The sequence below is a fragment of the Coffea arabica genome, chromosome 2e (genome assembly GCF_036785885.1).
Source record: "Coffea arabica cultivar ET-39 chromosome 2e, Coffea Arabica ET-39 HiFi, whole genome shotgun sequence".
Classification (NCBI taxonomy): Eukaryota; Viridiplantae; Streptophyta; class Magnoliopsida; order Gentianales; family Rubiaceae; genus Coffea; species Coffea arabica.
Window position 1 is genome coordinate 48,884,859 of NC_092313.1, and position 25,320 is coordinate 48,910,178.

At 35.4% G+C, this 25,320-nt stretch overlaps 1 protein-coding gene across 4 annotated transcripts; it reads right to left on the bottom strand.

The window, feature by feature from the left end:
- Positions 1 to 1,586: 1,586 nt before the first annotated feature.
- Positions 1,587 to 19,791, bottom strand: LOC113732548 (sphingoid long-chain bases kinase 1-like). Of its 4 annotated transcripts, none has more exons than XM_072080554.1 (11): positions 19,577 to 19,791; positions 18,502 to 18,568; positions 17,751 to 18,409; positions 17,283 to 17,636; positions 14,511 to 14,591; positions 12,202 to 12,295; positions 12,025 to 12,062; positions 6,637 to 6,783; positions 5,136 to 5,235; positions 2,634 to 3,571; positions 1,587 to 2,042 (listed from the first exon to the last, which is right to left on the bottom strand). In XM_072080554.1, the coding sequence occupies exons 3-11, from the start codon at positions 18,168 to 18,170 to the stop codon at positions 1,896 to 1,898; spliced, it is 2,319 nt and encodes a 772-aa protein (XP_071936655.1). In that variant the 5' UTR covers positions 18,171 to 18,409; positions 18,502 to 18,568; positions 19,577 to 19,791; the 3' UTR covers positions 1,587 to 1,895. The 4 variants fall into 4 exon arrangements, with proteins under 4 accessions (XP_071936655.1, XP_071936654.1, XP_027114185.2 ...); XM_072080553.1 differs by having other exon boundaries at positions 19,438 to 19,791; XM_027258384.2 differs by lacking the exon at positions 14,511 to 14,591 and having other exon boundaries at positions 19,577 to 19,790.
- Between the last annotated feature and the right edge of the window lie 5,529 nt (positions 19,792 to 25,320).

Sequence of the window (25,320 nt, forward strand, 5' to 3'; positions counted from 1 at the left end):
AGAGCTATACTTCCAGCGTAACCGCCAACGATGAAATTGACAATGTAGTTGTACAAAAATAGTTAAACACGAAGCTCAAAGTCTTAGCAAATTCCACCATTCATTCTTGCATACACAATAGAGGTGGCAAGATGGGTGATTTGGGCGGATGGGTGATTTGGGCGGGTTTGGGTTGGGTAAAATGGGTAATGGGTATAAGTGAGTCAACCCATTTATATCCATTTAATTAGATGGGTATAAATGGGTAAGTCAAAAAATGAGTTGGGTAACCCAATTATTCATTTATAACCTTTTTATTCTAATTTTTTACAAGCTCATATAAATTCATTTTGTAAACTAAATTATCAATTTATACCATTTTACACCCATCATTAATTTTAAATATTTACTTATTATGCCAAATAAGTCTAATTATCAATTTTTTTCCATCCGCATGCCATGTCGCAAAATTACATATTATTTAATAATTGAACAATGAGAATCTAAAAATTTGGACTAAATAATATGAAAGTTAACAAAAAAATTTAATCCAAAACTTTGAACCCCTGGTATTTTTTCGTTTATAAATTTAAAATTTCATTTGAAAAGGTAAGAAAGGAAGCTAAAATTTGTCATAAATTGATGATGCTAAAAAATGATCAAAAAGGAAATAAAGCGATAAGATAAAACGAACAAATAAATATAATAAATAAAACAAAAATACTTAACATAAAAAATAGTTTGGGAAATACAAAAGGTTAGCCATTATCAAATATTTCAAAGCTTGCACCATTTTATAGAAAGTAAATCACGTAAATAATTGCTAAATAAATGCTATATCCATTCCAGTTCTCTGCTCATCCTCCAGAGACCCCCTCTTTTTCTCCCTGAAATTCTTCACCAGACCCATCACTACTCAAGAAAATAATTGGGATACTTTTACAGATGTAGATTGCAATTTTCAAGAATTTGAGTCTTTTCCACCTGAAAAAACTCCAGCCAGCTCTTTTTCACCCCGGGAAATACAAAAGGTTTGGGAATGTAAGTTAAATGGGTTAAATGGGTTAGATGAGTTACCCAATTATACCCATTTAATAAATGGGTATAATTGGGTAATTCATTTATCTCCATATATAAAAATTTAATGTACCCATATTCAATTATTAATGGGCGGGTATGGGTAAAATTAGTTAAATGGTTTTATTTGACACCTCTAATACACAAGTACAAAATTCCGTTCAAATTCAATTGCTCAAAAACGTTTATCCTCTTCCTAGTTTACTCAAATTCAATTATTACTTCTTCAATACACATGAAACATGTTTAACCACCAAAGAATCTATCTATAAAAAAAATGATGATTTCAAATATAACTACGAATCTTATCTAATAATATGTATTTGCTTGATTTTACTATTTTTGCCTGGAGAAACAAATAAATAAATAACAGTAATCATCTATTCTCAATGTCCTTGGATTTTAAAACTCATTTCCCACTGGAGAAATGAATCCCAAGAGAAGAAAAATTGATATACCATCATTCAATCCAGAATTAAATGCTATACAGCAGAAGCAATTCAATACCACAAGTAAAACGAAGACATAGCTAGCTCAAGCACCCAAAACTAAAACTTGCACATACATACATAAATTTCCACCAATTATAAATTATAGTAGAAAACTGAAGTTTGACCAAGAACCGAAAAATTTAACCCAAAAAAAATTAAACTGACAGAATTTACAGGGACCTCAATTTTCACTTTGCTCAAAAGAAGGCGGGAAGGACTGGTACGACACTGGAAAGGGTAACTTTTTCTGGTACAAAAGTTGCCAGCATATTCATCAATCAAAAGTGTAACAAAATGCCACCGTATAGCCTCCTACCAAATCAACAGATGAGATGCAGCTATTATTTGTTAAGTGTTACAAGGGGTACGACCAACAAGCCTGCACTGGTCTGGTAGTAAGGAACAGATGACCTGCCCATTTACTGGGAAAAGTTCACCATCAATACCACAACCTTTGTGTGTGTGCTTTCCAGGTTTAACCTTGACTGATTTTACCTGAAATGCAAGAAATTTAGTACCATTTGAGAAGCTATCTCAACATACTGACACGACGTTACTTCAGAAAAGTATACAGTTGTATGGAAAATCAAAATTCACAAAATACAGACCAAGTTCCTGATTCCCAACTTAAATTGAATACCTAGTCTCAACTTTAATCACTGCCCTCATGACACGTTTACAGAAAGTTTAGGTGAAGTCCTTGTTCAGGCTCATAAAAGCATGACTTCATTCTCATTCATTTGTGAAGGTGCCCAGTCATGGCCACTTAATATGCCTAAGATGCATATTCATTCATCATTCATATATGCTGGAGATCCTTATATTTAAATCTGAAAGATCATTTGGAACAATACAGTAACACAGTTTGTCATGCAATGCTTGTGATATGTAAAGGGAGTTGGAAAAATAAAAATAAAAAAAAGGTGAGCAAACAACATTTTTATGATGCAACAAAACACTTTTTGTGAAAAATGGGCTATCCAAACAAACCTATTATTTTCTTTATGGTATATATTCTTCACAGTAATGGACTACTTGCTCTGTACAGTGAAAAATGGAGAGCAAAAGGAAATATTGCTGTTTTACCTTAACATATTCAACATATGGCAGTGACAGGTGTTTACCCAATTGTAGCCGCAAAAAGAATCTGATTAACCTCAACCGTCCATTTCCATGAACCAACAATAGATCCAAGTTTTTGTCATCATGCTCAGCTTTTGGTGCTACCACCTGTGAACTCAAACTTTGAACAGTTTTACATGAATGGTTGCACACCAACACACCAAGAAAATGACCTTTTTTGACCACCCATTTATCTTCAGACTTGAGGGCAATTTCCCTCTTGGCAGCAACATCTGCATCTTCTTTTGGACCTGGAAATTCAATAGAATTTTCCATATCCCAGTTAGGCTCAGTATCCCATCTTGGCTCTGCATCCCATATTGGACCCGGATCTGACATTGTCGAAGAAATATCCTCTTTATCATTCGGAGCATTATTTGCCCAAGAAGATCTCGTCGTATCATTAGCAGCAGTCACTCCAGTCCAGCCTTTGTCAGTCCTAGACTTGGACCTTGTCCTAGGCCAGTTGGGAGTTGAAGAAAGTGGTAGCTGAGGATGGATAACTTCAGGTTCAGATGTGGTGTTATTTCTTCCAGCCGAAAGCCGTTTTGATTTTGGATCAATTGCACGTACATACTCAGATGGCTCAGCACTACCAGAGGTAGCGTCCAAGTCCACTCCAGACATTCTGCTTGGGGTCATTATTGAATCAATACTTGATAGGCTAGAAGCTCTAGGAAGGCCCTCCTTGCTTGATCTCCTCATGATGTCAGTATACAAGTCTGCCATATCAATTACTTCCTGGTCAACCAGGCCTTTACCATCTCCAGTACCTTCTAATGAAGCTGGTAAGTATTCCACTTCAAAATTGTACTTTGGCAAGCAAAAGAATTTGAGGAAGCCGGCAACAAAATATCGTAAAGGCCCAAAGCGCTTCTGATATTTTTCAGAGAGTTCCAAAACTACAAGGAAACGAGCAAAGGGGTACAATAAATGTTTCAATCTGAATGCCAATAAATATTCAGTTAAATCATTCAGCATCAAACAGTAAAACTTAAAGACTTTACAGGAGAGAGAAAACTGATCTTCACAGCATCAGAAAAAGCCTTGTGCAATATATTTCATTCTACCAAAAGTCAATAAGAATAGACATACACCCCAAGCCAGTGACAGCTAATCCTCTATTTCCCGTGCCAAAGGACAGTGCTCTGTTAGCGGGGACTCTTCATTCATCACAACCCTGATATTGGTACAGAATAAGTACCTAACAGGGTCCCATTTAACTTAGGTTCTTTGACTTTCCAAGAATGCCTTGTGCATCAGAGCCTATTTTCCTTCATTCACCATAAAAAAGGAGAAAAAGATAACTCCATGGATGTTTGCAAGTGTTTTTTCTGTGGATGCTTTGCTGCATCAGTCTATTGATATTCTAGTATGCGAAAAACATACACTGCAATCATTTAGCAGACAAACAAGAATACTGTAATCAATAAGCACCTAACATGTACCTATATCTAAGTCTTTCAAAGCACCCCCGTATTTAGTTTTAGATGATTGATAAATTGGACACCTAAACATGTTCCCATATCTGACACCTGTACCTGAGTCCAACTAACATTGGGAGAGGAGTGGTGGGAGAGCAGGGGGCAGGCAAATAAAACTGCAACAAGGGAATGACAACCATATTGTGGCTTCGCCAGAGTAATTTTCTCCAGGTAGAGACCACTAGTTCTATTCCTATGTGCACCTCATTAAGAAATTAGAACTAACAGAAGCCAAAACTCATCACGCCATGATGGTGATCTCAGTAGTAATGTTTGCAAAATTGATGGTTACATGTGCTTAATGAAAAAATCAACAATGGCCAGCTCGTAAGAGTTAAATTGTCAAATATATTTCAATCAGGGTTTTTATGCACTTTTGCACCAAACTGTCGAGTACATATAGCAACTCCAATAAGATGTTATAAACATGTTATTAAACAAGATTAAACATGTAATCCTCACCTACCAAACTTGGAAGAATACATTAGTCAAGCAGAAAGAACATAAGGTCAAAATTAGCAGCCTCCTGTCATCATTATAATCATGTTGTTTTCACATGCAAATCACAAGCCAGATGTTAATCAACGAAACATGAGGCAATTTCGAATAGTATGAAAGCCAAACTTGCACTCCTGTCAATAAAAGCTTTCTGTTGGCAGCCAAACAAGCAGTCAATAAGTATAAGCTGGTGAGACATCTACATCAGGATTTTCCATATCAAGAACACATCATGTAAAGCACAAATATCACTACAATTTGACAGATTCAGATTATATTAAGTTCTCTAACCAACTGGGCCCCAAGTAGGGTGAGATAAAATGATATGTTCTCAATCCAGTACACTGTATTTTCAAACAAGCAGAATATCCACCATTCAATAACTTTATCAAGGCTGAATTCTGAAATACAACAAATCCATTAAGGTACAAACTAATCAAATCCACACATAGAATGTAGAGTCCTAGAGTGCCAATTAATTTACCGTCACTAACAAAACCAAAGTATGTCACAGTTGTCCCAAAGTGAATGCCACCACCTTGAATCCACTCAACAGCAAATACATCAGTAGCAGTAAGCCCTCCCTGTGATCAAGAAAACCAGATTATATATTAATACCAAAACGTAAACGAAGATCAGATGACTTTTAAGGAGCCACTATAAATCATTGCATTCTACTTTTATTTGATGTGGTGCCTTACATCTCCAGCACCTTTGCACGTGAATTGCTTCCAAAGTGCTGTATCCTAGAAGTTGCCCCTCAGCTAAGCTAAACCAAGTTCAATTCTACAATCGAAGTTTAGAACCTCACTCTAGGAACTATATATCTTATAACATGAGCCTGTAGCAATAACAAAATGTGAATTTCTTCTGACCAAAATCCCTTAATTATTTAGCAATATAATAAATGAGACCGACCCAAAAAAAAAAAAAGATAGGCTCCTAATTATCAATTGTTGCTGGTCATGTTATTCTTCCAGAGACATTTTAAGTAAGTCTAATCTATAATGGGAACTCCAGGATGTTTATTTTGTGGGTTTAGGATAAAGGAAGAGGTCTTTGCAATAAGTCAATCCATAAATTTTCAGGTGCTTAGTGAAAACCTCAAAAGCCTTCAAAGAGAGTACCCAACAGCTTAACTCTAGAGGCTGATGAACAAATGGAAAGCAACAGACTAACCAAAGACGCACATAAAATCAAAATCAGTGATTCAGAATATCAAACAAAGCTTTATAATGTAGTCAACTAGATTCTTATTATAGTTTATCCACCATAGAACCCAACATTGTAAGCCTGGAGAAGTTTAGTCTAAGTAGCTGGTAATGGAAGCAGTAACAATTAAAAAATCTACACTTAAATGCTACTTCACTTTCTTTGTGCTTAAAGGCATGACAAGCCATTCAAGTACTGGCACAGTTGCTCTCACAAACAACAAACATAAAGGCCATAACCTGCCCATTGAATTGATTCAAGACCAAGAATAGCAAATTTATAACTATTGTAATTAGTGCCAAGAGTGGTTCATTTGCTAGCCTGAATCACAACAGTATGTTGCTATAGCAGTGAAAACATCCATATGATTCTCATTTCTGTCAAGTGATATTGAAATGCTTTAAGTTGATGCAAAGCTGCAACTTAAACTCACTAATTAACTACTCAAGGTTAGAAACACAGGTAAAATGCAGAAAAGGCCACAAGTGTAGGGTAGACTGGGTTAGCACCATTGATGTGCTCCATACATCATGTTTATTCAGAGATTATGGCGATTGTAAAATGTTATAGTACCAAACGTAAGATTAGGTGATCCCAAGCATTTGGAGGGGAAAAAAAGTTTGAAAGACAGAAGAAATAATAGGCTCAAAAAAGTAACGACTCCTGTTGCTCATATAAAGGAGTAACAAAGTAAAACAAATAATAGGTAGTGAAAACTAGCTTACTCTTGCCTGGTAATAAAGTAATAGATGACCAAAGTATGACTACTGTACCTTTACAATAGCTATAGCAGCAGACACTGGATCTCTAACTCCAAGGACAGTCCACACCAAAGAATTATCAGAACCAGCAGGTATAATACCAATGGGGATAGAAATTGCTTCTTTTTGGTTGTCTCGACTAAGTAAACCATTTAAAACCTGCAGGTAAGATGAATCCACATAAATGCAACTTGTCTCAGAGGAACAATTGATTAATTGTCAATAAATCAAATCAGTTAGATTAATTATTTCACATTAAGTCAGTTGTGAGGAATTCAAATTCAAATGGAATCTAAAAAAATTCAAGCCACTTGTTTCCACTAAGAGCCAACTCAATGTACATAATTGACACAATTATAATTATGCACGTCACACAAGTTACAAAATCCAAGATCCATTTCATGTCGGAATCAGCTGTCAAGTACACTCTGAAACTATCTCAACATGCTAAGAAGTAAAGACTCCATGATTAAATCTCACTGACACATCTAAAGGCTTACTGTATGAAATGGACAAGAATCTTATCCCAAATCAGAACAGCCAATATGAAGCGCCAATTGACAATTCAAGACCCCGGGGTGGCTTAACTCACTAAGCACTTAAAGATAACAACTACTTCCTATTTACCGCGATACCAGTGCACATTCACCATAGACTTCCCTGCAACATGCTGGACATGTGGGCTTACAAAATTTTCCGCTGATATTACAAAAATTTAATTGTTATTATTGACTGTTAGTACTTTGGCATATTGATTATATTACTGCAAGACCCCAGGAGAAACCAACCTTGAGGTTCCAGTAACTGTAATGGAGAAGGCTCCCTGCTAAGCAATAGAAAATGGGACTTTCTGGAAACATTATGTGATTTAACTTCCCACCAGAAAACCAAAGGCAATGACTCGATTGCTCCTTCCATCTGAAAATCAATACCTGTCCTGGAACCCAACTTTCTTTGGTGATATGTGATCAGAATGGACAGATGAAGTCAATCTAGTTAAATATACCTTATAACCACTTAAAAATCTTCAATCCTTGAGAATACATTGGTATCTATAAGAATTTTCCTAATTAGGAAACTGAAGCACTCACCCTAATTTTGGCATTTGAAAGGAAAAAATAACATTTGAAATAGATGATTATGGGCAGGGCTGAACATTTTCACCACATTAAATGACATTCATACTGCAATCAAAACTAATTGAGCTGCTCTTGACTTGATTTTAGCAAGCTCAACTTGAGGTTGAAAAGCTGAGATAAGAATCTAGTGGAGCTCAGTCACAACAAGTCTTTTTGGGTCAAAATCTCATTGAACTTGACTCAACTTTCCGTATTCTAATTTGGTCCAGATATCTTCCAATACTCCCATTACCATAATTAGCCTTTAGACATACATAAATGATGTTGATTTGACTATAGATGCATTTGATCAAATCGAGCACAATCTGGAATGCCTCGCACTGATAACAATAGAAAAGTGGAGAATTTGAATTTTAGTTTTTGGTTTAGACTTCGACTTTTAGTATTAAAAGCATTTGAATATTACGTCCTTTGAGTTTTGAGCTCAAACTTGTAATGCTATTTTTAACTACATTATTTTGTGTTATAATGTGCTCGGTTGTTCACCCTAAGTAAAATCCTAGCTCTCCTCTTTATTAGCTTCACACTAGACTTGCAAAACAAGTAGAAGTCATGAGACTATTTACTGGCTTTTCCATCTCAAACACAGAAGAAAGGAAAATGAACATTTCCTACCTAATTTTTGTAAATGTCACTCTTGCTATTGTTTGAAATATAAAGACCACATTCAAGCTATTGGGACCCAACTCCTAATTATTCAAGCCCATTCTGGATTGGCAATAGATTCACATTAAGTGTTAGTGGCACTCCTAGACTAGCCAGCAGCTTATAGCATACTATAAGACCCCTATTAACCAGTTATTTTTGGAGTACTACCCACCAGGGGTGAAAACAAAGCACCAGCCAAGAGACCTGGAAAAGATATTGTCTATCCAACTTCTACCTCTATTCGTCTAAGTTTCCAAATAAAGCAGAGAAGAAGATAGACAAACTTCAGACAACTCCCATTATGAGGGTAGCACTGTCAATAATTTTTTGGCTAATTTCCCTCAAATGCTGCCTCAAATTCAGTCAAACAAAAGCTTGAGTCAAGCTCAAGCGTGCTTGTTAAGGTAAACCAGAACCATGCACACTAGTATTCTGCTCAAATGCTCGATGACTTGCTCGAAATCTTGTGCGTGTGGGTGTGTGTAAGATTACTAAAATGCCAGCCCCTTTTGGACATATTACATCTTTTTTAGCTTTTTTTAGGTAAGTAGTTGGAGGTTATAGCTTTTTTTAGCTTTTTTAGGTAATGATCTCAGATAAAATAATTAAACTAATCTGGCTCCAAAAAGAAAAGGAAAAGCAAACCAAAAAACTAAGCTTGAGCTCGCTTTGCTTTCGCCAATGAGCTTGAGCTCCTCGCTGTTTTTATCAAATCTACATCTCAAGCATGACATTTGGTATTCAATCAAGCTTGAGCACAGGTAAAATTAGTCAAGCTCAGGCAGTGTTCGTGCTCGACTCAGCTAGTTTATACTCCTAAAGTCTAAACTTGGTCCAAATGCAGAAGCAAAATTCGATCTGATGGAATGGAATACAATGAGGATCCAAATGCTCGACTTGCCTAGGGCAGTGTTTCCCAATCATGGAGATGCTGCAATAAGAATATCAGACTTGAACAAATCACTAGTTAGCAAATGGAGGTTTGAAAAAAGAGGACAATTCACACTAGAGGCAGAGTATTGACTTAAAAGTGTGGTCTGATTAGCTGTCAACATTTAAGAATAAACCAGGAAGAGCATTGACTGAGAAGGCAACAAGCTCAAATGGCATACTCATTTTGCTGGAAGGGATTGCATCAGAATCAGATTCTCAAATAACATCTAGTGCAGCAACAAAACCTTTGAGGGATAATGATTCCCTATTGTTCACACTTGTTGCCAATCATGGAGTTATTATTGTGGAAATTCTTCATACAGCAGTTTAGGAGCAACACAGAAGCTGCAATTTCAGCCCCAGGATACAGAGAACTTTCCAGTAGACCTTTAATCTCTCAACATTGAGAATAAACATCATGATCCAATCAATTGGTATGGTGAAGCAAAAAGTGAATTTTCAATCGAATTCCTACCATCATCTGGGAAACTACGCTTTGAGCTTCCTTCTGAGAAACTATGGGATACTGTTACACCAAAACAAGCGGTCTTTTTATATTTGGGAAGTGACTCATCAAAGCATTCTAACAGGGGATATGCAGACAAAAATGAACACAGTCTACATAAGTTGTTATCATCCAAAACTAAAGAACACGAGTCCCCTACTACTGCATTGTGAAATATCATCAGAATTATGGTCAACACATTTCAAACTTGCCAATTTTCTATGAAAATGCCATGAACAGTAGAAAATGTAAAAAACATATCACTGAGTTGGGCCTTTTAATTCAAAAGGAGAAATAAGACTAGAATGGGATTGTGCCCAGCTTTGTATTCTTGAAGGCTAAGGAGAGGAACAACTGATCTTTCAATGGAAATGTGAAGTTTGAGTGGAAAATACCCTTTAAAAGTATAACAATTCCTGCTGAGTCGGATCTTTTATCTATTAAACAGGACCAAAAAATTAGGATTAAGATTGTGCCCAGCTGTTTGATTTTCCAGTCTATGGTGAAAGGAACAACTGATCTTTCAATAGGGATCCCCAGCACCGAGAACAACTTAATCTCATGTCCACAACACCCTGCAGTTTTGGATAAATGACACCCTAGCCAATTGAAAGCCTCTCTGCTGTTGATTCTTTTAACCCAGCTCATCATTGTTAAAGAAGATAACTAGATCCTGTATCCACGGGTTATACCCCCTTGGTGCCTCCAAGTAAATTATTTTAGGTTCTACGACATATTAACTGGGATCAACTCCGATCATCAAAATTAAAAAAAAAAAATACAAACTGTCCTAATTAGCAAACTTCCAATATAATTATAACACGCTACAGAAGAAGCACAGCCAAAGAAATTAAGCTCATAAGCTAAATTTTACATGCATAATTTCACTCAAACAGATACCAGCTATAAACATGAAATATCAAACTTCTAATGGTTGGAATTCACTTATGTGTTATGAATTGGGATCTATGTGCCCTGTGTAGTCTAACCAAGCTTGTCCAAGAATTGAAATTATAATACAATAACTTATAATTAACATGAAGTGCATCATTTTAAGAAAATCCTCGGGTCTCTATATAAAGTAAGAAAATGCGAAAGTGGAAGCACCAAACTAGGAGGAGATAGGATACCAATTAACAATGCAAAAAAAATCTGTTAAAGTGTTTCTGAAATCCCCAAAAATTAAAATTCCGATTTAAGAGAATTAGAAACATTCTTGCATCCTTTATTTTTTATTTTCTTTTTTTTTATGAAAATATCTTTTTTACATGTATCCAACTGTAGAATATGCATACCCATGAAATTGTTGACTTGGTTATAGGTTTAGAAAAAATTTATTAGAGAAGCAAACTAAAGGCATACAAATAGGACATTGAGTATGGCTTGAACAGAAAGTTGACACTAATACCAACCATATATAAGAAGTTACTCCTGTTGACCTCAAACGAATCCTTTTGCTGGCAGGAGTGCTAATTCAGCAACTACCGAAATTACACAAATTCCCTTCAACCCTAAATTTTTCTCAGGACATAATAAAGTCAACCTAATCTACATTAATAATGTCTTTTGAAGTAGTAACTTCAGTACCTTTTAGCAAGCCCACAAAAACAATTAAATAAAATTCCTGAAACTCCCTTGTACTTGTCCAAGCTATATCACCATTGAACCATGTCTTACTGTTTGGTTTTCAAGTGGGAAATTGAGTTGATTTCCAGATATCCCGAAAATATAAATCTTTCAGGTCCTCCTGTTTTTTCCCCCTTTCTTTCTTCTTTTTGTCCAAGTACAAGGGAAGGGGTCTAACATCTATCGCTTACAGTATTCATAGATCTCATTAGTCATATTTAGTTCCATGAATTGATCATTATGTGGAACTCTTCAATCACAAACTTCATATTGTTTAGCTATTGCCATCTGATACAGAAAAGTAAGATCGATAATTACAAAACCCAACCCCAAAATCATGAAGTCAAATGTTAAGGGGAAAAAAATCAGGTGTTGTGTAGAGATTAAACCACTTTTCTGTCTCGTTGATAATATTCAGGAAAATATAAAGGTATTCCTCCTGACCATGAAAATGATGAAGCAAAAATCAGGTTAAGAGGCAGGGATTTGGAAGATATGCACAACTGCCAATATGCAGTATCCAGACAGAAAAGGATATAATCAACTGACCTCATTCACTATTCCATCACCCCCGACGCATATGATACCTGACGATAGGGAAAAGATAAAAAAACAACAAAGATAACTACAGAAAGATGACTTAAAAATAAAAATAAGTATAAATATAAATATAAATTCTTTACTCAAATTAGACGAGATATGAAGCACAAAAATTTGAAAAATTACCATCAGGGCAAGTGCTGAAATCAACAGTTGCTGCAAGTTTTCTTGCATGACCAGCAGAATTTGTTTTCACCACCTCCAGCTGAAATCCAGCAAGCTGTTCATTCAAAAAATTGCAGTTATCAACTATGCTAACCAAAAAATTGGAATCAACATTCCATATCCAAAAAAATAATATGAATCAAACCAACCTGCAAATTTAATGCAGCATGTTATGAAAAAGTTTATGCAAACAATGTAGCAAAGAGCAAATATAAGACTCCCACCTCAACCCTGGTATGCACATACAAGAAACTGGGAAAAAAAAAAGGCAGCAATAGTTAACCAAACCTGAGCAGCACTTTTATTATAAAGATAGTGTTAATCAAGAGGGTTAAAATGCCAAAAGCAATATGCCAGCACCACAAGTATGTCATGTTTCAGAGTCATTCAGTCAGTTGATAATTCCTTAACTAGAAAACAGACAATAACAAATTCTCCACATTATAGGGGAAAATCTATGCATCATTAGAGAAGTCAGCAGTAATATCTTACAAGATAAAAGATCAGCTGACAAAGGAAAGGTACTGAATCATCTAAGATGCTTTTATGGAGTGAAGAATTGCCTACCTCACAAGACCCAAAGAGCAACCGCACTTACTTTGCATCCCTACCAAGACACACTCCCACATCACTGGCCCTCGATCATTACAATAGTAAAAGAGAGATTGGGGGAATGAACTGTAAATTTTCATACCTAATAAAATCTTGAGTTTAATGGGGGTCTTTTCGTAATTTTGTCCACCTTTTATTGTCATTGTCTTCTCTGCTCTTACTTTCTTCCACCTAACCGTTCACCTGCTGCTCGACTTCCAATCTCTCATTCTCAAGCGCATAGACAAGCATAAGCACATGCTCACATGCACTCCATACAATTAGCAACAATGTCATCAATTATTGTCTTTTGTTAAGCTTCTTTTTTCTTCATCTTCATTCCAACTTTTGTCAAATTCATCTCAAATTTGTCATTTCTATTAATCACTAATTCTGAAACACTAAGCCCCAAATACAAACCCATTATGTCTTCTTCAGTATTATGTAGCCACCTCTTTTTTTTCGTATGAAATGAATAACAACAATACTCTCAACTGATGGATCAGGCTTCCCTTGAATGGCTACAAGCTAATCTTTCAGGAACAGCTGGCACAAGCGTGGAGCTTCACTGCACCCTCCCACCTGTATGCTAACGTGGCACAGAAGACACAAAACACTAGCGTCACACGTTACCTTTCTATCTCCCTCCTTATTAAGCTTCCAAGAGAAACTGATCCTTCTTGTTTCCTCTTGCACTGCTAATAAAATTCCATATCAGGTAATATAGTTTGAAAGACAAAAAAGCTTTAATTAATTCAACAGATGTCCTCCTGCTGGCTGGCAACATGGGTCTATGAAATGGCCTTATCTGTTAGGGCACTGATCCTAAGTCTCTCTAGTTTGCAGTCTACATAAAACTAGTGTAACACTCACTATGAATGTTTCACAATGCACACTTTGTCAACAGCTAAATGTGATCACTATACGTCATTTACCCGTTTCTAAAGAGCAAACCCCAGATGAAGCTCTGTTTAGTTGCAAATGTCACAGTTTACAATCAAGAAATGGCCTCAGGTTTGTGGACCTAAGGCTGCATAAAGATGGCCTAACTAGATCCTATAATAGCAAAAACTTGATGCCCTAAAAAACCACACAATTGAATCGTAAAGCGCCAAACCAATTTATCACATCCCGTGCCGGGGGGGTTAAGTGAATCCAAATCACTTTAGGTTGTCAAGTTGAAGCAAGGGACCTTCATAATCAGATTTCTTTGAATAAAATTTCGTGAGTTTTCACTTCTCTTTTCAAGAGAGCTCCTTTGAATACTTGAGAATCTTTCTTAAGTTATTCATCCCGAACTTATCAATCAAGTATCTCCTTGGTTGTGGCGTTCTACTACCTACAATTTGGTTCGTTAATTCGAGCAGTTGCGGGTTGAGATAGTATCAACATTGTTCGTGACTCCTAGGATTAAATTGGGTCGAATTTCTTCGCTGCCAAACTGTTGGTGTAGTTGTCTAGATCGTGTCGAAGTGCGTATCACATCAGGGGGGTGGGGAAGAACGAGAGTCATAATAAGAATCGGCAACAAGACAATATAGCTCAGCTAAGCAATCATCGTACCATTACAGAAAATCGTAAGTCGAATATAAAGCAGCCAAAGTTACCAATCACTTGAAAAAATTTAGTGGATATCTACGCAGGCAGAAGTGCAGAAAAAGAATTACAAAAATAAACACCTTCATTTCTTGATCAAAGCTATTCTCTCCAGCAAAAACCAGTAGAAAAACCTTAATCATAGTGCTAATCTTGCTAAAAGCCTGAAATTCAATGAGATGAACGAAAAGAAGAAGAAAATAGTCATTTAAACATCAAAATAGTCAAGCACAACACACCATAAACCTGAATATTCATAATAATGCAGCCATAATGGAGGATCCTAATCTAATTCAAATCTAACCATAACTCTTATTGTCCTATTCCAATCCCTCTCTTATCCTCATACCTTAACCTTTCTATCTGATAGCATTTAAACCACATCAGCACTCCTGGACTGGAGAAAAAAACAGGCCTTAAGTATTATTTGACCTTTACACAGTGGAATGAATTCAGGGCAGGCTTTTCTCCTGCTCTCATCGTATCAATTTTCCACGGCAGGAAAATAGAAATGAGTTTCCATAGAAATTCCTTCACTTTTCCCCAAAAAAAAATGACTCTACACTCAAATAATATACCCCCCCTTCTCATTTTATTAGTCTTGATTTCTAATTTGTTTTTTCCAAAATTAGTTGTTATAGTCTAAAAAGGGAAATCAAAAAAAGACCAACCTCTCCATTTTACCCTTATTCAATTTCCAAAAAGAGCATTAAAGTTTTGCTTCATCATTAAATGCTCAAACAAACCATTTTAAAATTCAAAAATTCAAAATCATGGAAAGAGTTATTTGCTGGTTGGTCAAGGATCAAGTTTCTTAAAAATTCAAAACCATTTTAAAATTCAAAAATTCAAAATCAACTAACAAATTTTGAAGTTAAATTAAGAACTAATCATGGAAAGAGTTATTTGCTGGTTGGTCAAGGATCAAGTTTCTTAAAATGTGTGCAAAGTTGACCATGACAAGTAAAACGGGGCAGAGGGATGAACTTGCATGTGTTTTGAGACAATGTCCTTGTTGCTTCGTTACCAAGTTCACTCCAGGTAAAATCTTTCCAGATGTAATCTTCTCCTAGATCTCAATCACCAAGAACACTAAAGAACTCATCTTTCAATACTCAATTTATCACTGGTTGCTTCAAAATTAGGCTGCATACCTAATTTAAGTTGTTCTGGAATTGTAATCACTGGCAAAGTATCTCTTCCAAATGAACCATCTGGATACACATCATAGACTAGCACAGAACCAAATGTACCAAATGACCCTGCAATACATCAATATTTAAGGCATACTTCCCCCTGATCTGAAGACTTATGGATGCCACCTTGAATCTCCTCATGAACTTCCTATCTCCTAGGTTCATGAGTTGATCAAGTGCTTTAGACAATGAATGATTCAGCCAGTTCCTTCACTTCTTCCACCCCTGCTCCCATAATCTATGTTGTTTGGCTCTAGTTTTAATTGAAACAGGCGGAAGCACAAGAAAAAGAAACACTAGATTCATGATCACAGCTAAAATTTTTAGCAAAAACCAGAGAACCTTAATGAGAGAGCTAATCTTTCTCAAAACATGAAGTTCAATAACATGAAATCGAACACGAAGACGATAGTCATTTAAATTTCAGAATAGTCAGTTATAACAAATTACATACATAAACATTTGTAGTACATAAATATTGCTAGAAATGCAGCTATAAAATAGGATCCTAATCTAATTTAAACAGCATCCTAATCTTTACAGTCCTGCCCAAGTATAATGCTTTGCATATCCTTGTCCCCTTATCCTACTAATCGATAGCATCTATACTGCATCACCTATGTGGTAGCAAAATTTTCTTCCTCTTTTCTTTTATCGTTGTCAATAAGATCTTCATTCAAAATGAACCTGAAGAGCAAACCCAGCTCATCTGAATACCTCTATCATACTTTCACCTTTGGAATGTCCCAGATTTGCATCACCGACAAAGTGGCATTGTTCTCATTTGTATTTCCAATTTTACTTCTCATTATCCTAGGAAAACAAATTATTTATGTTTGTGGGACCCGCGAACCCTAGTTCACATGTTCATGGTATATTACTTAAATGTACTTTCCAATAGCTTTACTTGTACAACCCAGAGACTTGAATATGGGACTGAAAATACAAAATATTTTCTGACTACCATTGTGAAGGCAAACAAAGTGTCTTGGCGGTACATTAAGTTCTAATTTCCAGAATAAAAAAAGGACTTATGTTGTACCTATTGGATCTAAAGAGACAATAATGATTACAGATAACAATGAAAAGAAATTAAAACAATTAGCACAAGGATGATAATAAGAACCATAAAGTATGAAACCTAACCCAATCTAAGTGACAGAAAATTATTCACTCAATCATTTGTACAAAAGCGCGTATTCTTCACACCAAAAACTAAGCAGAGAACAAGAAAAAACTTTTCATCTTCCGTAAAGGATGTTAGCGGAATGATTAACATTTATTCAGGAAGAGATATTTTTGTATCCACCTAAGGAGGCTCTCCTAGCTGAAAAAAAATCCTAATTAGAACATGAACTCAAGTTTGTATAACTAGGGTTTCAACATGAAATACAGAATGTATCATAACAGAAAAGTAAAACAATGAGTAAAATGACCTTGTTCTGAGGAAAACAATTGAAATATAATAATGGCATTTAAGCAGATATAATGATCGAACCATGCTCTCAGACATTTTCTAGAATCTATGTTAAATTTGACTCAAGTTTCTTCACTCATCATACATAGTTCTCGACAGTCTAGTGGCTCAAAGGCAGTCACCGAACCAAGACACATAGAAAGATTGTGCCACAAAATGCAAGTAGATACTTTCTGATATACCTTGAATATGGGCTCCACCATGCCGTGGAAAACTTTACTTGAACGACCACGTCCTGACCGAGGGTTTAAGATCACGAGCATTCTAGGTGGACTTTTACATTTTATATATGACTCTGGAGGAAATTCATTAACAACAAAGTCTGAGGCCTGCTTCAGAGGATGAGGCAAGCAATTCACATAACACTGCTGATCTGCAAATGAGCCCACCCATTGAAGGGCTTCCTCCGAGGTAGAAGCTAAGAAGCGAAAATCCTTCCGACTTCTCCCACTTTTCACAAAACAGGAAAGGCCAGAAGCTTTTTTACATGGGTAAGAATGCACTGTAAAGTGTCTAAGACCAGAATAATATGAAACCTGCCAAGTCAAATTTCCATATCATATTAATACCTCACACAAGAGTCATAAAAGAGCTCTTCCCTTTGTAACTAATCTGTCACTATCATGCAAAAAGAGAATAGCAAAGCTCACCGATATCACATCTGCAAGAGATAAGATTTGAGTACCCCAAACCAGTGCCTTACTTGTCAACTTAACCTCAATAGCATCCTGTGTTGAAGTATCTGTTGAAGTTTGTACATCAGTACTTTTACTTGGCTTTCTCTTATCCAAGACCAGTTTTCCAGCAAACACCTCGTATCCTAATAAGTCAGACTGTTCATCTCCAATATCGATCCTATGTTCCTTCCCTTTAGCTTTCGCAGGATCATGATCGCTCACATTGATGTCAGCACGTGATGAAGCTTTTCCTCTGCTGCGTCTTTCTGGAAAGACAATTGGAGATGTCTGCTGTCCAGTTACTATTTGAGAACATAGACCCATCCGACGAAGAGATTGCTGAGGTGTAAGTCTCAAAGAACTATTCTTTGAAAGATTCGCAGTCTTCTGCATAATAGCTTTTCACAGCAAGGACGAAAAACAAAAATCTAAAAACAAGAAAAGTGCCACAAGATCCAATGAGCATACACCCCCATACGGCTCACCATGATACCTTGACCTGCATACTTAGCTTATTGTGATGGTAGTCCTTAATTTTTCAACCATTTAAATTATCATGTACAGGAGCTTCAATTGGTTACATCTGGAAAGAGTTAGATGCCACATATCCTCTCATATACAATCTTTGTCATCTGCCATTCAGAAGAATAGAAGAATAAGAAGTCAAGCAAACAGGCATACAACCAATTATGTCAATCCCAGTGGCTTAAAGGCAAACCCTTACCTCTATGTTTTTCGAACGTCACTATTCCAGAAGTAGGCTTCCTTCCTTATATTGCTGATCAATGTATCTGTTGAGAGCTTATACATTTAGAAACAAACTTTCTCAAGAATAAGATAACTTTCTAGTATAGAATGACAGCAAAGTTATAAAACAAAAAAATTATAAAGTGAAAATTACACTCATTGTGAATTCAAACTAACTAAATAATTCCTAAAATGACAGCAGTGCTGTTACTCTCCACGCACAAATATATCTTCATCCTGAATGTTTGCTGAAGGTTTGAGTAGATAGTCCTGACCAACAAATTTACTATCCCTAAACTAGGTTGTAGCATATTTTTAAGAGGTCATAAAAGCAAGACATTTTACTAATGCACCAGCAACTCAAATTAATCTAATTTACAAGAAGCAGGGGCGCTCCTTAAATAAATTAAGCTAACACATCAACAGAATACATACAGTACCAATGAATTTCATGGTAAGAGTATTGGTCTCAAAGAAGCACGTATGCCTGCTCTAAACGATTCCAGAAATGACAAAACCTGGTAGTATGACTTGACGATAAAATGCATACCAACGTAATTGCAACATTTTTAAATAACCAGAATTGATCCTCATATTTCCAAAAGCCATACCCAAAGTGATTATCACCATAGTAACTACTCTCCATTTCAGATATCAAATTTATCAAGTCACAATTTCACGAAAAAAAAAACAAATCATAGCCCAGAATCAAAAAACATAACAAGATTCTCATTTCAGCAACTGATGAAGAAATAGTAGCGTTTACAACAATTGCCTGTAAACCCTCTTCCGGTCCCATTTCACTACTTCTCAGACCATTTCCGTACCAAACCAAACAAAAACTAAAACAGCCAAAAAACCCAAACCAAAGACCATCCCAATATTCACGATCACAACATTCTACAATGAATACCTTAAATCATTAATCACAACGGACAGATTGCAACCCCAATTGAATCTTCTACAAACATATCCACCATGTATGCAAGAGCTAATTGCGGTAGAAAGTCAGATGATTTTGCGAAAAGGCGTTGGTGTTTGCTTTTACAGACCTTCGAGATGGAGAAGACAAAATATCATGTGTTGGAGATGATGGCCGGAGGTGAATCCGACGTCGGTGACAGGGGCCGGCGACGGAGATCAGCTGCGTAAGGTTGTGCAGATGGGTGGTTGGGTATTGCGATGGGAGAAATGGGTCTAGAACAGCGACACGCTATTGTCGTCTTTATAAAAATTCCGTCTCATTTTTCTTTTCTTTTTTTTCCTTTTCTTCTCCTTTTCTTTTGCTTATCTAAATCCTTGATGGGTACTACTTTTTGGGACTTTTTACACAAATAATCCAATTTTTATTCCAAATTCCCAAGATAGACCATTTGAGATATTTACTGTAGCATCTTTAGAAATGCATCTTTTTAAGTTATTCCAAAAATATAAAGATTTCGATACTTCCACTAGGGACTTTTAGCTGACTCATATTTTTACAAAATTAAAAAAATATATGCATGATATGAGGTGAAAGCCAATCTCTGAAATGACGACTCAAGTTTCGCAAAATTATCAGTGACTTCAAAATCGCAATTTCTCGATACGACTCATTACCTACAAGGAAGTCTTATTTTATTTTCAAGTTCACATTTCCTTGGACACGTTTTTAACTCTCAAACCCCGTTTGTTGAAAAATAGAACCCTTTTTGTTTCTCCCAATCAAACAAAAATCATAAACCCCATCGATTTTTTAGCTAAAGATTGTGCCCTAATTTGAACCTGCTACCTTTTCAATTTTGGATTGTGTCTTCCCTAAGTGGAGGAGACCCAACAAGTTGTCAACTCTCAATTCAATCTCGTATTGCGTGAATTGCCTATTGTAAAGTCCATATTTTAAATCTGAGTTGTCTATGCCTAGAGGAGATCCAACTCGAATTCAACACTCGATTCGATCCCTTGTTCCATTGGGTTGCCAATGGCAAGTCGAAACCACTCTTGCCAAACTAAAGGTAATTACGCCATATTTTGATGTTAAAAAATTTCTTCGATTAGCATTGCTTGGTGGATTGTTTTTATTCTATTTTGCCCAAATTTGACATTGGCAATATATTTACTTTATTTTAAGGGAAAACCGTTCAAAACGTCCTTCACATTTTGCAGAATGACTTTATTTGTCCCTCACTTTTAAAAGTATAATTTTACATCGCTTACAAATGCATATTGGTCAAATTTGGTCTCTACCAACGTTTTCGAGTAGTTTTTTGTCGGAATCCATCACGTACTTTACACATGATCATTTTTAAGGGCAAAATTATCAAATCAAATGTTACATAATCCGATTCATAGTCTCTCACATTTCACAAAATGAATTTTTTTGTCCCTAACATTTTACAAAATAAATTGTTTCGTCTCTTATATTTCACAAAATGAATTTTTTCATCCCTCATATTTTTTAAAATGGATTTTTTCATCCGTCATTGATCATGTCTACAAATATGTTTTTTTTCTTTAAATTCATGTATATATCTATTTGATTTCACCTGAACAGTACGACTAGCATGTAATATATCTCTATTTAATTTCATCTAAATAAACTAATCGTAGTTGTACACATGCTATTCAATATATATATACAGGAGTTTAAAACTAATAATTTTATTTTAAACCCATGTATATATTTATATGAGTTCACCATGTGAATCTATTCAATATTTGTGATCTCTCTCTTTTGGTAATAATTTATTTATTAAGTTGTATAATAAAGTCATCTAATTAATGGGTCCTAATTTGAATTTTATAGTCATACTAGCAAATTACAGTTTAAATTTGAAATTTCTACTCGCCACTTTTAAGACCAAGAGTTGAATTACTTAGTTTGTAATTGTCTAAAAATTTGAAAATACTAATCATTTACTTCTTTTTGTCATGCTTTTCTTTTATTTATTTTTTCTGTCCAAATTTAATTAGATATAAACACTCGATAATGTTTCGGATTAAATGTCTTCTTTGTTTTCAATTTTCGAGTAAAAGGAAATGAATATGAGTAAAAAACAAACATTTTTTTAAATTCATATATATATCTATTTGATTTCACCTAAATAGTGCGAAATCAAATAGAGATATATTACATGCTATTCATACTGCTTAGGTAAATAGATATATACATGAATTTTAAAAAAAAAACCTATTCGCACACTAATCAATAAGGGATAAAAAAATTCATTTTAAAAATGTGAATGATGAAAAAATTCATTTTGTGAAATGTGAGAGACAAAAAAATTCATTTTGTGAAATGTGAGGAACTATGAATCGACTTATATAAAATTTTATTTGATAATTTTGCCCTTAAAAAATAATCACGTGCAAAGCATATGATGGATTTCAGCCAAAAACTAATCGAAAACTTAGGTAGGGATCAAATTTAACCAATGTGAATTTGTAAATGACGTAAAATTACACTTTTAAAAGTGATGGATGAACAAAATCATTTTACAAAATGTAATGGGTGTTTTGAACGATTTTCCCTTATTTTAATATTGTTGTTGGAAGTAGTTTATTCTCTCTGTGACCGTGGTCATTATACCTAAATTTGGAAGTGGCTATGAGTTTACATTATTTTAATATTGCTTGTAGACACTAAATTTTTGCCCTTTTTTTATATTTTCTTGAATTTTTGTCGATTTAATGTGTCATTTACTTTTATGCATTTTAATGTGAATTTTCTTTTGTAGGTTTATTTGAAAAAAAAAAGAGAAAAAAGGAAAAGAAAGAAAATTGAAAAAAAGGGGAAAAAAGAAAAGAAGATAAGAAGAAAAAAAAAGAAAAAGAAAAAAAGAAGTCATGACAAAATTTACGCATTTTAATCATTTCATTCTCAACCAATACACTATTAACCCATTTCAACACTCAATATCCCTTTTGTTCTTTCTTTTCATTTGTTAAAAATCCATCATTTATCAACCTAATTCCACCACCAACTCTCTCTCTCTCTGTCCCTTCTTTTCTTTCCCTTATGACACAAAATTCTTTCCTAACACAACTCTATCTTTCTCTCGGGCTCTCTCTCCCTCTTTTGCTCTCTCTTTTTTCTTTCAAACATAAGACACAAAATAGCAAATTTTCTCATCTTCCTCCTCACTCTTCTCTCAGCTCCCTCTGTGACAACCCCACCTCTCCCCTTAGGGCGTACCCCAGGGATTCAGCGGACCGCCTGTCTAACTCTCGATAGGACTCACTCACTCACATCAAAGAAAATAGGGTGCAACCTCAAGAATAAAGGAAATAACAGTTCCCAAGTTTGAAACATATAGATACATTCATTTCTATCTCAAACATCCATATAATCCCAAATATATCAGAAGATTTAAATTCTCAATACATTCAACCCTAATTGAGCGACTAGTGCGAGTACAATCGCAAAATTTCAAAAACTAGACTATGCTAGCCTGTACCAGTCCCACACCTCGCTCGTACCCCCTGTAAGGAAAACAAATGGCGTGTAATGAGCTAAAAGCCCAGTGAGTTTCCCAAACAAGTAATCATGTATAGAAATCAGAGAAACGTTACATTTAATAATTTGCATATTTTGCACAGTAATATCCAGTCATTCACGAAATAAACACTCAATCATTGGAAGGATACGTGCTCACTTGGAGCCATTCATTTAAGTCATTCATTCATTCATTCGCCAATCATTTTCCTTATCCCTCCAACATTGGAAAACATTTGCAAGTGAAAATTCCTCCAGTTTATTGACATTCATTCATTGATTTCATTTCCCGCCACTAGCCAATTCACTGGTCAGTTCTCCACCAACCTTCGTGGTCATACTCGAATATACCAAAACACTGTCTCAGGGTCACCAGCCGCCCAACCAAGTCCGCTTCTGGCTCGAGTCTGCTGGCAACGAAGGACAAGGGCCCAGTCCAACTAAGAAGCTTACATTCATGCACAAGTAGCATTCAATCATTTAATCATTGAAAATTTCACGTTAACTTAGGTCGAGTGCGATAAATTACACACTCGCCTGTCGAAAATTTATTTAACAATTATTGAAAATATTTAACATTCAAGCAAACATTCACAACAATCTACATAAGCATTAGAAGCACAACATACAAAGAACACTCACCAGTCTAAGCCAAAATAACGTCAAAAGTTCCCTCCCGGATTATGCTCTTGATCACCGACAAACCCTAAGAATAACCAATCCCAAATTGAAGTGAACAAATGTAATTTAAGATCCAACTAACCCTAAAATCAAATCTTACATCTTACTAATATTCATAAGGGCAAGTAATAGAAATTTGGGCAGCATGCCCTATGTATTTAGCTATTTTTCAGCCATTTATGGCTTCATTATTTTCCTCAACTCAGTCCAAATTTACACATAAACAATCTTAACACAATAGCCCTTCACTAGGTTCAATGTCATCCCAATACAAGGCAATTCTAGCAATGCAACTATCAAAATCAAAGCTGGAAACTAGTATTAAAAAAGAATGTCTAAGTAGCAGGTTTGTCATCTTCCGGCGTTTTGGTCACAACTGATGCTACGCTTATCGGATTGGGGTAAATTTTATATCATTTTGAAGCTAAGACAGAGACCTACATTTCTTATGAAAACATCAACACCCAGTTCGTGCATTTTCAAGGTCAAAATATAAAATCTCATAGAAAACAGAAAGCTGCCCGCGAAATAGGCTTTTAGCAGTCAGGGGTATTTTAGCCATTTTATACTCTACAGTATTTCGATTGAGCTGAAATTTTACAAGAAGATAGTTAACTCCATTCCCTACAACTTTCATGTTTTGATCAAGACCTGATTCAGCTTTTATCCTGGACGAATATACAGTGCAGGAACAGGGCAGATTCTACTACAATTGCTGGAATTTAATGTTTCAATGCTTAACACTAACTTTCATGTTTTGAATCACTACCCCAAGTCCCTATCGAAGCTCATCAACATCATATACTAGATAAACAACAATAATCACAACTGAAATTTTCAAACCCTAGCTAAACATTTCACCATATCACTCAAAACTAAATAATTAACCATAGAAAACCAAGAACATAATAAGCTTATTTCCCAATTTTAACATGACTAAGTACAAGAAAAGGAAAGGAAACTATTATACCTTACAAAGCTGCTTGTAGGTGAAAAACTAACTCCTTTCTTCCAAAAATTTTACCACACAAAGCTTGCCAAACACCACAAGATAAGTTTAATCGGTTTAGATTTTGAGATTTCACTCAAACAAGATGGATTCAAGGTGAAAGTTGAACTTTTCTCTCTTGTGTTTTTTTCTCTCCTCAAGCTCAGCCAACAAGTCAGAAATGGAGAAGAAATGAAGCTAAAAGAATGATAAGAAGATAGGAATTTGTTTGGTCAAAGTTGGATGGATGGTTGCCAAGTGTCGCCGTGAGATTAAAGCTCAAAATTTTCTTCTTTTCCTCTTTATTTTGGTCAAGATTTTCGGCTGGTTTGGAGGATATTTTAGGGCTAATTTTGCTGAAATAAAGTAAGGAGATTAAGGTAATAAAGTAGTGTTCAAGTGATGTATTCAATCTGTAGTAAACGGTGCACGTCGGTTCAAGCCGATTTTCCTTAAGTCACCCGTACTAGTATTTTAACTTATGATTCACTAACTTATTATTAGTAGTTCTAATCACACACTTCCTCATATCTAAAACTCACTCTTAACCACCAAATTTAGTAGATACACCTCCACAATTAATCACACTATCGAAATACGAAGAAAAAACCTAATTTATGCTAACTATAAAACTAAAGATGAAACTCTTGATT